This window comes from Penicillium chrysogenum, assembly GCF_028827035.1.
Source record: "Penicillium chrysogenum strain IBT 35668 chromosome Unknown utg000002l_segment0_segment0, whole genome shotgun sequence".
Classification (NCBI taxonomy): Eukaryota; Fungi; Ascomycota; class Eurotiomycetes; order Eurotiales; family Aspergillaceae; genus Penicillium; species Penicillium chrysogenum.
The window spans coordinates 2,383,893-2,397,414 of NW_026622750.1; the positions used below are offsets into that span (position 1 = coordinate 2,383,893).

Sequence of the window (13,522 nt, forward strand, 5' to 3'; positions counted from 1 at the left end):
CATCCGAGATCGTGTTTTTGCTAGTTGAAAACTACCAAATTGACTGCTTCAAGTGGGCCTTCGGGAACCTTGGGAATTTTTGAAATACCACTGCCTCAACTCCTTGACTTCTTGGTCTTCGAGTTTGAACTTGATGCCTCGATGGGAGACCCTTCCGTCACCCTCGAGTATCTTGGAAGTCTTTTCACTACTTGTTACCCATGCTGGTGGCTCTTAGAGAAGAGATTTTGTTAGATAGGCTGTAGCTTCTTGTGAAATTCTCTTTTTTTTTAAAACACAACAATTCATATCGCGTCTTTGTTGTCCTGGTGAGCCGTGTTGGCCTCGCATCCGCGTTGTAGCTCGACCCACCGTTGTCTATTTAAGCTAGTCTCGCCCCTTATCTTTCGTCCATTAGAGCTGTTCTTCTCATCAGTTGTTGATATGCTGCGAGAGCAGCTGTCTCCGGCTGTGTTCGCAGTTTCTGGTTGGAAAGTCGCTCTTATCGCCACCTGTACTTTTCACTGACGATCGCTAAGTCTCAGCACTGCCCCCATGATACAATCTACCTGAGATTTGAGATGGAGAATGTTTCAGGGGTTGTAAGAATGGTGGCACTGTGGACGGAGTACGCTGCCAATAGTCACTCGTTCATTTCAATGGGGCTCCAGATGTCCACTTTAGCTGTTAATCTATCATGAAATTACAGTCACTAACGTATCACTACCTACCTTCAATGTTCCAGGCTAGGTACTACTGGCAACATTCCCGACCGGCAAAGCAGATCCCGTCCTCTTCTCCGACCGTGAGCTTGCTGTGCTGCCGTACCAGGTCGAACAACGCCGAACCAGGCCAAACCAAGAATCTCATTATGAGCATCGAACTTGTCGCAAGGATCCTGGATTCCATCTAACCCCGCCATGCCCCTATAATATGTCCAATATCGAAGCGACAGATACTCTGTTCTTATCTCTCTCCCATGAAATCGGTACCTGAATTCATATCGGTACGGTCGCAGTCAAGGAACCGGCTGTTCTAGTCTTACACTTGGATTCGAGGCCGGCCGAATGCTCATCGGAGTTTCTTTCAGACCCTAGTTCCAGTTCCTCCGAGGCTTGCTAGGGAATACAGATCAGTCTTTGATGCAACTATACACTACAGGCGATGGGTACAATGAGAATACGATCTTTGTTGATGCACGAGAAATACAGTACTTTCACCTCCGCATCTGGGGTATCGTACTCCATACGATATACGTGATGTGATACCTTGCTTTTCCAACACTAACATCTCCCCGGCCCCGGCCCCGCCAACAGTACGGAGTACTGAAAGATATATACTACTCCGTACTAACCAGTGTCTCAATTCACTATTTTATGGAGATCGGCAGGTCCACAGGGAATCTGAATTTTCATCGCGTGCTCAGTCGCCAGTCAAAGCATGCCAAATTCATTATCTCGCTCCACGTTTCAAGGAAGCAACATAAATCACGCGTGATAGCTTTGTGCTAAATTTGTAAACGGACTTCTGCCTTTGATATACGAATACGAAACATCTGCGTTTTACACGAAACAATCATCAAGGGGTTACCAATTCCCTCATAGACCCACATACCATAACTGACCTTCGTCATAGGGGCACGAGAGCAGGGATCGACAGGCACAGTCTCTCTCGTTGCCTGATCCCTAACGTCAGGATCAATTTCTCTCTTTGTCAACTGCTCGAGTAAAGAGATGTGGCTGGTATCCAACTTCACCAGCCCATGCTCTTTGATACTGTCGCTATAACAAGACTATGCCTGCTTCTCCAAAACATTCTCCTTAGCTATACGCACACACCATGATGTCGCCCCCTTCCTGGGTCTTTCCGACCGTAGCTGCATCCACCTGGCTAGGTGAGCTCTTCAATTGTCCATGGTTGTGTTGGGCAATGATCTAATACTGGATTTAGCAATGCTACTCGCTATGTTGGGCCACTGGACTATGATCGGTGAACCGAGATATGGCCTGATGAAGCCTGGTCAAAATATACCGTGAGCACACGCTGCCTTGCCCCCTTGGGTCATGCCTATGATCATGCCAAGATTTAACTAACAGCTTCATGCAGATTCATTTCAGATATTGGGGCTCAGGAATTAAAGCCATTATTCATGATCGGATGCATCACGACAGTCCTACTTCTAAACCTCTCCTTCTACCAACATGTTCAAAACAAATCATACATCAACAAAGCGTGCACGCACGGTTCATTCCTTTTCACAATCGTTGGGAGTATCGGCTTGGTTATGCTCTCCGTCTTAGACAACATCGCCCATCATTTCATGCACGATGTCTGTGTGACGATCTTCATGTATGTCCCTCGCCAAGTCCGCCATACCTATACGTTACAGTGTACTGACAGCTCCAGTGTCGGGTTCCTACTTAGCGCGGCTTTGATGTGCTTGGATTATATTTACCTAGGCATAGCACATGCTCTGCGGGAGCCTATGCTCATGACAAGTTTTGTGATCAAATCTTCGTTCATTGTCGTTGAGCTTGCCCTCATTATTGTCTTCCGGATTACCGAACATACCCACTACCAGCAGAACAACATGGCGGCTACTCTCGAATGGGGTGAGTATATTCGGTCTCCACCTCTCCACTTCCTTATATTGTACTAACTCGCTCCACAGTCATCGCCTTTGTCTTCACTGGGTATATTCTCTCTTTGATTGTCGACCTGATGCCGTCAGCTCAAAGGAATCTGCACAATCCAAAGGGGTATCAGCAACTCGAGATGACTACGGACTTGATGCCTTAGCCCGTGGCTTGGTTGGTCTTTTTGTATAGGCGCTTGGCTGTGACTTTTAGCGTTGATTCGATCGGCGACATTGTTAAAATGTACATATATATTTCTGTGCTCGTGAAACGAATACCAAGACTTTGTTACTTTCTTCCTATCTTATGGCAATTCCTACATAGAAATACGCTCAATCAACTTCTCAAAAGGTAGGAGCACCTGGTAATGGTTCTGGGATTTTAATTTTTTGCGTAACACATATTTGAAATGATTCCACTTACCAGTGATGATGCCTATGATCGACCTCGACCTAAAAGCAAGCAGTTAACTCCGAGAATAGCCATTGGCACTTTTAGCACTCATATACAACATAATAATTTGGCGGTAGAAACTCGGCAATAGGGTGGTTGATAGGGCTGGACCTGTGGGGTGGCGTACGTACGCATCGACGTATAGCCTTGACGCCAAGCCCAGTGGCTGAAGACCGAGCAGCAATCGACGCCCTATTCGTAGGCCACAAGAATATCTACAAATGCTAATATTGTGTTGCAAAGCTTAGCTATTTCTATTGGTATCGAGACTGAAGGACTACAAGCTCAATATCACAACAGAACTCTACCGGAACTCAGATATATATCGTAGTGACAGAATCGATCAGATTAACCGATGGGAAACAATATAGGGTTTGGTTACGTCTTCATCGATCGATGCCCCTAGCCAGTGGAGGGAAGGTATAGCTCGTCCCAATCATAGGCCTCTACTGCTCCACGTCGGTAGTCGTACGTGATGCCATTATCCCCATCTAAGACTAGGCTTAGTTCATAGCATCTTAGTACTAGTTCAGCCTTCTAATCGGTGACGCCACTCGGTCTTTATAAAGGGCAACCTGGAGCCTCTCCATCCTTTTCTTTCTACAATTATACTCATACTCAAATTCCCTCTCGATCTCATTGTCCATCAATCCATCACCTCCCCACTTCCTCATACCATTATCAGTCATGGGTCTCTTCAGCCACCACCACGACAAGCACGATAAGCATGACGAGCACAAGCACCACGAGAACCACAGCCACCATCAGGGTTACCAGCAAGGCCCCGGCGGACCTCATGGTGGTCCCCCGCACAACGGTGGACCTGGCGGTCCCGGTGGCCCTGGCTTTGGAGGACCTCAGGGTGGATTCCAAGGACAGCAGCAGCACCACCAGGGTGGCCCTGGAGGCTTTGGCGGCCCTGGACAACACCAGGGTGGGCATGGTGGTCCTGGTGGTCCCGGTGGCCCCGGTGGCCCTCACGGAGGAGTACGTATAGTTCGTTCATTCGTATGGGTCTTTTGCTGACGTTCTATAGCACGGTGGTTGGTAAATTGGAGATGGATGCCTTAGAGAGCTTGGAGCAAATGTGTTGAATTTGATAGTCTCATATCATGCCACAGTTTTATTTAGAAATGAATCGTGTGTACCATCCCGCTGGTCGAACATCCTGGCATTGGCTTTCGAAAATTAACTTTTCCTCCTTCATGCTATACTTGCCGTAGAGTTAGCATGTAGTTTCAAATTAAGAAAAGCTGAGTCTTGTACATAGTCTTTCATTTATCGGGTATATGAGAAACATAGAATCTCTATAGAGAGTGTCCTGAGTATCACATCTAGTTAACTAACGTATTTCACTACCGAGCTGCGCACACCACCGAGCTGCGCACCCCACCCAACTTCCTGAATTCAAATGCATTTATCTCAACCAAAACGCCATTAAATTAAATAAACTAAAATCATCATCTATCTGGACATGTCTCTCTCCTATGTCCTGGCTTCCTATATATTCTACATGCTCGTCCGGCCTAGGGGGGCGGCCTTAAACCTTCCGAAATCCGCTCACGATAGTTATTAATGCGCGCTACTTAGGCCTCAAATAGCTCTAAACGTAGCTCACGGATATCCTGAACTAAGAGATCCCCTTCGTGGACTATCGTCCTTGTAGATCGAGTTCGCTTTTGCTTTTTCTTCTCGTTTTTAGCGCGTAAATCGCTCACTTCTTTCTCTAGTAGTGCGGCGGATTGCATCGTGATCTAGTATGCCTTTAAAACCTGGTTAATAGCGGAATTGAGCGGGCTAGGGGGGCTCCTTAATCTCGTACGAAGTAGTGCTTTTATTAAGGAGGCTTGCTTTTGCAATTGTATATAGTTCGAAGGTGTTTTTAGATCCCAATCACTACCCCGGCTAGAAGGGGGGTAGGGGTTCGAAGTCGAATATTAAGCTTCGAAATCACTCTTTCTAGTGCAAAAGGGACTAAACTAGCTGCTCCGAAGCTATTTTTAATAGTCTCTGATTTAAAAGCTTCAATTCGTGCGAGAGGGTATACTTCGAGGAAATCAAGTTTATTAATATAATTTATCCTAACCCGCATTTTTGCTTTAACTAGCCGGCCGTACGAGCGTTTTAACACCGCAAAACAGCCTATATCTAAAGGCTATAAAAGGTGAGAGGAATACGGAGGTATATAGATCGGTATAATTTTGTTTTCTTTACAGATTTTATCGAACTTCGGCGTTAAATGACTTCTATAGCCGTTAAGTATTAAAAGCCGATATACCCCCTTTATACGTATAGAAGTGGTAGGAATAAAGAGCTTTTTTAGCTAACGAAGTCCGATTTTATTAGAGGTCTATCTATTAGGACTAACCTCAAATCGCCAATCGTCCGGGAGGCCGTCAAACTAGGATTTAATAAAGACTTTACCTTTAAAAATCATATATAGTAGAAGGGCCTAACTAGTAGCATTTATACACTCAATAGCTGTCACCTATTCACGATTTCTAGGTTATAAAAGTGCTCGCCGACTATAGTATTCGCTTCTTATAATAACCTTCGTAGTCGCCGTTAATCCTATCGCGAAACCGGTCTTATCAAAGTTATAAACGTTGTCCGGGTGAATCCTAAATTGTAAGATAGTTTTTTGAATAAGATCAAACTACCCCTTTATAACCTCTAGATCCTCACATTTCGCACACTCGTAGTTATAACGTTTCGAGAATCGAGAGGAAAGAAGAGGACGTCGTTTAACAAATTTTATAACCCAATTTTCGCTAACCGAAAGAACCGGGCTAGATCCGCGCTTTTCAAGAAGAAGATTCGCTATTTCTCGTACAGTAGCAGGCCGGGGGCTACTCCACGTAGATCTATAGAGAGGATCTATTTTTCAAGAGATTGCTCTTCAAGCTTAGTCAGTTTATAACCGTTAGCGCGGGTTTCAGCGCGAAATATAGTCCCACTAAGACGCGACCGGAGGGTTGATTCAGGCACTACAAAATGGCGTGCTGCTTCCCGGATAGCGCTGATTTCTTAATTTTTAATAGCATTGATAGCTAATAAGATCCTACCCTCTCTCTCTATTGAATTTCTAGAGGATTGAGAGCGAATTGGTGGCATGGTGGGTGGTTGAATTAACTAAGTGCTAATTTATCGACGCGTTTTGGGTGGGGTGCGCAGCTCGGTGGTGTGCGCAGCTCGGTAGTGAAATACGTTATATAAAATGTGATGCCTGAGGCTACAAAACCAGACAGCCACGGTCACATGATCTGACCGCCATCAGGTACAGGAATGACGTCGCCACTTCTGCACACTTCGGGGGGTTTATGTGGTTTTCAAGGCGAACGTTCGCCCATGTTGCATCTGCCTTTTTCCTTTTGTTTTAGGCTGAATATTATGCCTCAACCCCTGTTTCCTGGATATGTCACAATTGTTCCTACCTGACCAAGAGTGCAGGAGGATCGAAGGAAGGTCGGCCCTGCCTTCGCATCTTGAGCTTAGGCGACGTGACCTGCTTTAGGGTTGAATGATCGGCGCTGTTTTCATTTTCGTCTCCTTCACAAATAAGCCAGGACAGGAGACTAGCCATCATGCAGGCCAACGCCCCGGGTGTCCCTCCAGTTGATCGCACCGACTCTACGCCATCGGAGGCCGCCTCCAACGCCACTGGACCCGAACGTCCCCCATCACAAGGCCACCAGCGAATTGTGTTCACCGATGCGGTTGCCCTTCGATACCTCGAAGAAGACCCCTCGACCGATGTGCTCCAGCGACGTGTAACACTGCAAGGCTATGAAATTTATGTCGTTGAGCAATGGGCATGCTCTCGCGTACATCCGACGTTCATCATATCAACCTATACCGGTGACCCTTCGCATACAGTGATTGTGGGAGTATTGAGTGTTCCAACCAATGAGGCTACATGGTCGCCTCGGCTACGGATGCACTTTGACGCCATGAAGCAATGTCACGCCAGAAGGAAGGAAACACCACTAGGGACGGTCATGGTCACGGATTTATCCTCATTCCCTTCTGCCCTGAGTCTGATTCCAATACCCGACGGCGATATAAAGAAACACCGGGAGGACTTTATTGTAAATGAAAACTTAAAGAGACTTGGGTGCGCAGGCCGCGCGGGCTTGAAGCTTCAACCTCCCTCAGCGGCGACCGAAGCCAAGTTTCATCAGCTGTACCGAACGAGTGAGAGGATTACTTTGTATAGTGCGGTCATGGAATTGGTCAGACAATGCCAAATTGCCTTGATGGTGTTTGACAAGCTGGCCCCGGAATATGTGGACGGGCTACTCTGTGATGTGACCGAGGCAGCTGTTAGCGACTGGTGGACAGATATCGGGACGGACCTGTATAACATTGAGCCAAGCGACAGCAGCCTAGGACCTACCAGCGTGGCTGCCTTGCTGGGAACGTTGCTTGGAGCTCGAAATCGACTGCACGCCTATGGCGCCCCTGTGGGGAAAGACGCGTTCGACTTCCCTAATATGAAAAGAGGAATTGCTGGATTTCAAAAGTCTCAAAAAATGAGGCGGTCGCGACGACTGGACCGAGTTACGTTGGACCGGTTACACCGCGTCACGGCCAAGGCTGCCAATGCAGAAGGCTGGACCGATGCAGTGAAATCAACCATGGCGGAGCTCAGTGGACAAGGTGGTGAGATGGTTATGGGGATGGTCCGCGGGCGTGACAAAGGCGGCATTGCCGATATCGAAACACTGGATCTCGACACATTCGTACAGTGCTGCAATGGCGAGAGAGCAAAGTGGCTGTGGCTGGGCAAACCGCGCAAGAGTGGTGTTGAAGACGGGTTCACTCGCGGGACTGGTTCGGATATGATGTTTACCACCGATGAACAAGGTGGTTATGTCTGGACCAGTCGCAAGAAAAATTCGACAGAGGATATGTATGCCGAGCGAGTAGGCTCTGGGCTCGATCGTCCTTGGAAGATGCCGGAACCGACCACTGAAGAGAAAGACCACCGAAAGAAGGGCGTCAGCGGACGAGTTTCAGACGCGCGAGCAGGGTTAGGGCGTTTCAAAGATGCAGTGGGACTGCAGGGCCTTCGCCATCACCATCATTCTGCACGAGATAGCTCCGAGTTGACAACCGATCTTGCATACCATCCGTCCATCGACAGTGACAACGAGGCACCGTCAACAAAAACACGGACTGACTCTGGGCTCCGGTCAGATAGAAAGATATCAAACGACATCGAAAAGCTCATTGAGGAGGAAGAGAAGCCTCAAATGTTGCCAACTCCCGACTCGGAGAGAAAAGCTCCCGAAATCCATATCGAACCTGTACCAGAAGATGAGCCAGAAACACAAGCTCAAGACTGGCCTAGTACACAGCAGCCTCCAATCATTGAGGAAGAATCCGATATGGAACGCGTTAGGTCTCAGTCGACGGCAGCCTCAACGGATCGCGAACGTGACCGCGACGGTTCGATCAGCGGGATAGCTGTCATGGCCCTGCGGCGGCCGCAAAGTTACGAAGAATTCCAAAGCCTTGAAAGTGAGATTGAACGGCGGGACAACTTCTGCGCACGACACCTGTCGTTCAGCTCAGTTGAAGAAGTGGTATTGAAGTGGGAGCCGCTAGGCGGGAAACCAACGGTCAAAGACACGGATAACCTGGAGGATGCCATCGGTCAAGAAGACATGCTTGCCTCTGAGGGGCGCATCTTCAGCTCGCGGATTCAAGAGCTGAGCCAGCATACCGTGCCTTGGGTTGAGCGACAAGTGGAATCCGTGGACGGTCTCAACCAACTCCTATATGACCGCCACGAAGAGCTCAACTCAGTCTACCTGGAACGATTCGGCGACTACCAGAGACTGCGCGAACGATCCAGTGACATCCTCATAGATGAAAGCCACCACCTCGCCGATGGCGTGAAACGCGTGGAGTTGCTGGGCGCCAAACTGGACTACGAACTACACGTCCTCGAGTCCAAAGTTGAGGATATGGAAGCCGGCCTGAGTGACTTTGACCGTCACATTGTAAATGTCGAGACGAGAATCAAAGCCCTGGTCAAAGGCGAGGAACAGCATGACACTTCCTGGACCGCTTGGATAGCACGTTCCATGGGCTTCTCGACCTAATGACGACACTTGTATGATATTATCTTTTTCCATTCTCTGTTTTTCCCTTTATCCACCATATTGTACATAGTCAGAGGTAGACCGGGTGGTCGTATCCTCCATCCGTGATGGTATAAACGTGAACCATCATTCAAAACAGGACCATTTTCAGTAGGCCGAACCAGTCAAATAGCCTTACACAGAAAACAAAGACCACCGAGCTCTCTAGCTTCTTAATGCTACCAGAGCTCCTTCCCAAGAAATTTCGTTGTCAACACGTTTACATGAAGCCCATGCCGCCACCCTGCTTGTTGGCATTGGCCTCACCCTGCATCTTCTCGCTGACCTTGATGTTGACGTCGAAGAACTTGGACACGCAGCGGTCGAGACAGACCGACTCGCCCTTGTTGAGGTCGCCTTCGCGGTAATCGGCGGGAATACACTTCTTGGTGCAGGACTCAGTCAAGCTATGATTCGGGACGGGCAACAAGTTAGAATGGGTTTCAGGATATAGATGGTTCGAAGATGGATCAGAATGGGGATTCTGCAGCCTTGTGATATCTGAATTGAGACACAGTTGGGTAGTAAAGCTTCAACTTACCGGTTGAACATGTCTGAGATCATCTCGACTTCAGTCTCGGCGGCAGCGATCTTCTCTGCCGAGGACATCTTGGGGGCACCGCCGAAGAGGAAAGACATGATGTATATGTGATTTGAAGTAGAATTGGAAGATGGTAATGAGAGGCTATGTGGAGTAGAGCATCAGAGAGTCCAACGTATTCGGGAGGTCGGAGAAGCTTGGGCCACCCGCGTGGAAAAACTCGGTTCTGCCGTTTCTTTTTCTTTTCTTCTCTTCTTCTCCTTCTCTCTTAACAATGTGAGAGCCATTGGCATTTGCTATGCTTTCAATTCGCCCTAGATGGGCTTTATCTGGCTTTGGCCTGCAAAACAGGTAAGATTTGCATTTACTGTTTACTGTTTTACTCTCCCATCTCCCATCTCCCATCTCCCATCTCCCCTTATATGATGATTTATCCCCGCATTAGAACCGCTACAGTGATGTCCTTTTGGGCACTGAACGTACTGGATTTTATCTGACAAAGCTTAATGCTTAATTTTGGATTAATTTTGGATCAATTATTTCTATTATCTCGAACATTGCTGACCCAGAATCTTCAGTGCAGGACTGCGACTCGCTAGACAATCACGTATTCAGACACCCTTTACACCACGACTAACCCTACAGTCAATTCGAAAGAATAGCTCTACAGCGTCGCCAGGAAAGGCCTTCCAGGAGCGCGTACAGCAGATCAAAGATGCTTGCTCAGACCCATACCCTCGCCTAGCGGTGGACACGCGCACAGTGAGCTGCGCTGAGTTTCGCTCTCGCTACGCCAAGCTCGCCGACAATGATTCAGTAGAAGACACAGTCATCGTCTCTGGTAGGTTCTGCTTTCTGGCCTTTGCAATGCCCATGTACTTAGAATAGTAGGAAGAATCCGTACCTATAGACTCGCCGGAAGCAAATTGATCTTCTTCGATATCGTGCAAGACGGCCATAAAGTCCAGGTGATGTGCAACAAGCGTCGTCTGGAGAGTGTCTCTCCCGAGGACTTCAAGAAGTTCTATCGTCTTCTGCGTCGCGGTGACGCTTTCTGTACGTCTCGTCTCCGTCCCGGCTTGACTCGAGTGTCGCCCGCTAAACGCTGTTCTAGCTGTAACCGGTAGACCGCACCGCACTGGACGAGGCGAGCTCACTATTGACGTGAATGAGTTGCCGCAGCTGCTATCGCCGTGTCTGCATGATGTCCCCGTCCACGGTACCGAGCACGAGACCTCTCCGTACCCTCGCCATGTCCAGTTCCTGGCCAACCCCGCAACGGCCGATATAATTCGAGCCCGCTCGGCTCTTGTACAATATCTGCGCCAGTTCTTCGTCGACCGGTCCTTTATGGAGGTCAGCACCCCGATTGTCGGGTCTGTGGCAGGCGGCGCCATTGCTCGTCCGTTCTACACCTCCGCCACTGAGTTCCCAGACCGCCAGCTATCGCTGAGAATTGCACCGGAGCTGTGGCTCAAGCGATTGGTGGTTGGTGGATTTGAAAAGATTTTCGAAATTGGACCTTCGTTCCGCAATGAAGGTGTGTTGGAACAGCTAGGCAAGACGTAAATAGCAAAGCTGATGAGATATAGGACTGGACAAGACCCATAACGCAGAATTTACCACCTGTGAATTCTACCAGGCGTACGCCAACCTCGAGAACCTAATGGCCATGACTGAAGACCTTCTCTCTGGCATGGCAGCCCACATCCGCGCGTTAAACACAACAGGCACTCTTAACCCCACCACAGCCAACTTTACGGCACCATTCCGCCGCGTCGACTTCCTTACAGGCATCGAAGAGGCCACAGGTCACAAACTGCCCAACCTCGACTCCCCCGACGCCCTAGATAAAGTCCACGCCATCTTCACCGAACTCTCCCTCCCACTCCCAACGAACCCAACCCTCCCCCGCCTCCTCGACGAACTATGCAGCGTCTACGTCGAATCGCAATGCATCGACCCCACCTTTATCATCAACCCACCCGAATGCCTCTCCCCGCTCTCCAAATCTTTCATTCACCCGACGACCAAGCAACGCGTCGCCGCGCGCGGCGAACTCTTCATCGAGGGCAAGGAAGTGGTGAATACATACGAAGAGGAAAACTCGCCCTTCGAGCAGCGCCGCAAATTCGAGGATCAACTGCGGTATGGCAAGGCTACTGGTGAAGCTGGCGAGATAGACGAGAGCTACCTTGAAGCGCTGGAGTGGGGATTACCTTCTACCGGTGGATGGGGTTGTGGCGTTGACCGTCTCTGTATGCTGTTTACGGGGGCTAGGCGAATTACCGATGTGTTGCCATTTGGTAATCTAAGGGCTGTGACAAGACGGCATGGGCGTAGCGAGTGAGGATTCTGTAAAATAGGTGTGGCTGTACGATATACGACATAAGAATGAGACGATATGGAATTCTCGACTTCCTATTGGATACATCATTAAGATCCCTGCATCAAGTAACATCGTGTCGAATTTAGTGCAAATGAAGAGCCTTTTATATTGGAGATATGGAAGATCCGCTAAATAAATTCTTGGAAGCGGGGAAGTTGATTTTTGATTTCTACAACATCATGGATATCACGGCTAACACGGCTGAGGCCGTTACTGTCAGTCTGCAGGAACTTGTAGATGGTAAGTCGTGTGTTAAAAAAAAGAATAGAAGAGAGTAGACGCTAAGCCATGCAGGAACTGTATCCTTCGACACTCTAACCAAAGCCTTCGGACCGTCCTCTCTGGGCATCATCCTCGTCAAAGACCTACCCTCGACCTTCACCGACCTGCGCGCAAAGGTTCTCTCCAATGCCTCATATCTGGCGGCTCTCCCTGAACCCGAACTGGGTAAGTCGCCCAACACCAGAGATGCCCGACTCCAATCGGCAGCAAAATCAGACTAACCTCCACGTAGACTCCCTCACCAGCCCAGAATCCAAATACCTGGTCGGCTGGTCCTGCGGTAAAGAAACCCTGAAATCAGGTCATTTCGACACGCTCAAGGGCTCGTACTACGTGAACTGCGCCTTCTATCAGGATGCATCTCTAGACAGCGCCCCGGCAGATGATTTCCCAGATCTACCCCAGTATACCGCGCCAAACATCTGGCCTTCACCAACCAGATTACCCGAATTCAGGAGTAGCGTGGAGTCCCTATGCGGGTTGATCATTGATACCGCGGCTCTCGTCGCCAAGGCATGTGACCGGTATGCAGAAGCCAACATCGAAGGCTACAAACCTGGATACCTGCACCATGTCGTGACAACCAGCCTGACAACCAAGGCACGACTGCTACATTATTTCCCTGGCAATCAGGAAGAGGCTGAAAGTGATGATGACTGGTGCGCCACGCACCTCGACCACGGCTGTCTGACCGGCTTGACATCGGCCATGTTCCTCGACGAAGCAGCTTCCCCTCCAACGCTTGATCCGTCGGGGTCTGCATCTGCCCCTCTCCCTGAGCTTCCCCGTTCCCCCGACCCCTCGGCCGGACTGTACATCCGCTCGCGCACTGATGAAATCGTTAAAGTCAATATTCCTAAGGATTGTCTGGCTTTCCAGACCGGTGAGGCCTTGCAGCTGATCACGCGCGGCAAGTTTATGGCTGTACCGCATTTTGTTAAGGGGGCTAAGGCTAGTCCTGGACAGAAGATTGCGAGGAATACTCTTGCTGTGTTTACGCAGCCGAATCTTGCGGAGGAGGTTCAGCCTGGGTTGAGCTTTGCGGAGTTTGCAAGGGGAGTAGTCCAGAAGAATTATTGAGGATATATTGAGT

At 49.0% G+C, this 13,522-nt stretch overlaps 6 protein-coding genes across 6 annotated transcripts; 5 read left to right on the forward strand and 1 right to left on the reverse strand.

The window, feature by feature from the left end:
- Positions 1–1,818: 1,818 nt before the first annotated feature.
- Positions 1,819–2,778, forward strand: N7489_004460 (Frag1/DRAM/Sfk1 family protein; the record flags this gene model as incomplete). Its single annotated transcript, XM_056710212.1, has 5 exons — positions 1,819–1,873; positions 1,930–2,011; positions 2,086–2,328; positions 2,386–2,591; positions 2,651–2,778. The coding sequence occupies 5 exons, from the start codon at positions 1,819–1,821 to the stop codon at positions 2,776–2,778; spliced, it is 714 nt and encodes a 237-aa protein (XP_056568633.1).
- Positions 2,779–3,755: 977 nt separating this feature from the next.
- N7489_004461 (uncharacterized protein) lies at positions 3,756–4,119 on the forward strand (the record flags this gene model as incomplete). Its single annotated transcript, XM_056710213.1, has 2 exons — positions 3,756–4,055; positions 4,105–4,119. 2 exons carry the CDS (start codon positions 3,756–3,758, stop codon positions 4,117–4,119), a joined length of 315 nt encoding a protein of 104 aa, XP_056568634.1.
- Positions 4,120–6,652: 2,533 nt separating this feature from the next.
- N7489_004462 (putative Sin3 complex subunit (Stb2)) lies at positions 6,653–9,178 on the forward strand (the record flags this gene model as incomplete). The annotated part of the gene is made up of 1 exon (XM_056710214.1): positions 6,653–9,178. One exon carries the CDS (start codon positions 6,653–6,655, stop codon positions 9,176–9,178), a length of 2,526 nt encoding a protein of 841 aa, XP_056568635.1.
- Positions 9,179–9,437: 259 nt separating this feature from the next.
- Positions 9,438–9,887, reverse strand: N7489_004463 (Tim10/DDP family zinc finger protein; the record flags this gene model as incomplete). The annotated part of the gene is made up of 2 exons (XM_056710215.1): positions 9,759–9,887; positions 9,438–9,624 (listed from the first exon to the last, which is right to left on the reverse strand). Exons 1-2 carry the CDS (start codon positions 9,854–9,856, stop codon positions 9,438–9,440), a joined length of 285 nt encoding a protein of 94 aa, XP_056568636.1. The 5' UTR covers positions 9,857–9,887.
- A 169-nt stretch (positions 9,888–10,056) lies between these two features.
- N7489_004464 (uncharacterized protein) lies at positions 10,057–12,108 on the forward strand (the record flags this gene model as incomplete). The annotated part of the gene is made up of 5 exons (XM_056710216.1): positions 10,057–10,109; positions 10,337–10,599; positions 10,650–10,814; positions 10,873–11,298; positions 11,351–12,108. The coding sequence occupies 5 exons, from the start codon at positions 10,057–10,059 to the stop codon at positions 12,106–12,108; spliced, it is 1,665 nt and encodes a 554-aa protein (XP_056568637.1).
- Positions 12,109–12,326: 218 nt separating this feature from the next.
- On the forward strand, positions 12,327–13,509 carry N7489_004465 (uncharacterized protein; the record flags this gene model as incomplete). The annotated part of the gene is made up of 3 exons (XM_056710217.1): positions 12,327–12,387; positions 12,442–12,594; positions 12,662–13,509. 3 exons carry the CDS (start codon positions 12,327–12,329, stop codon positions 13,507–13,509), a joined length of 1,062 nt encoding a protein of 353 aa, XP_056568638.1.
- Positions 13,510–13,522: the final 13 nt, after the last annotated feature.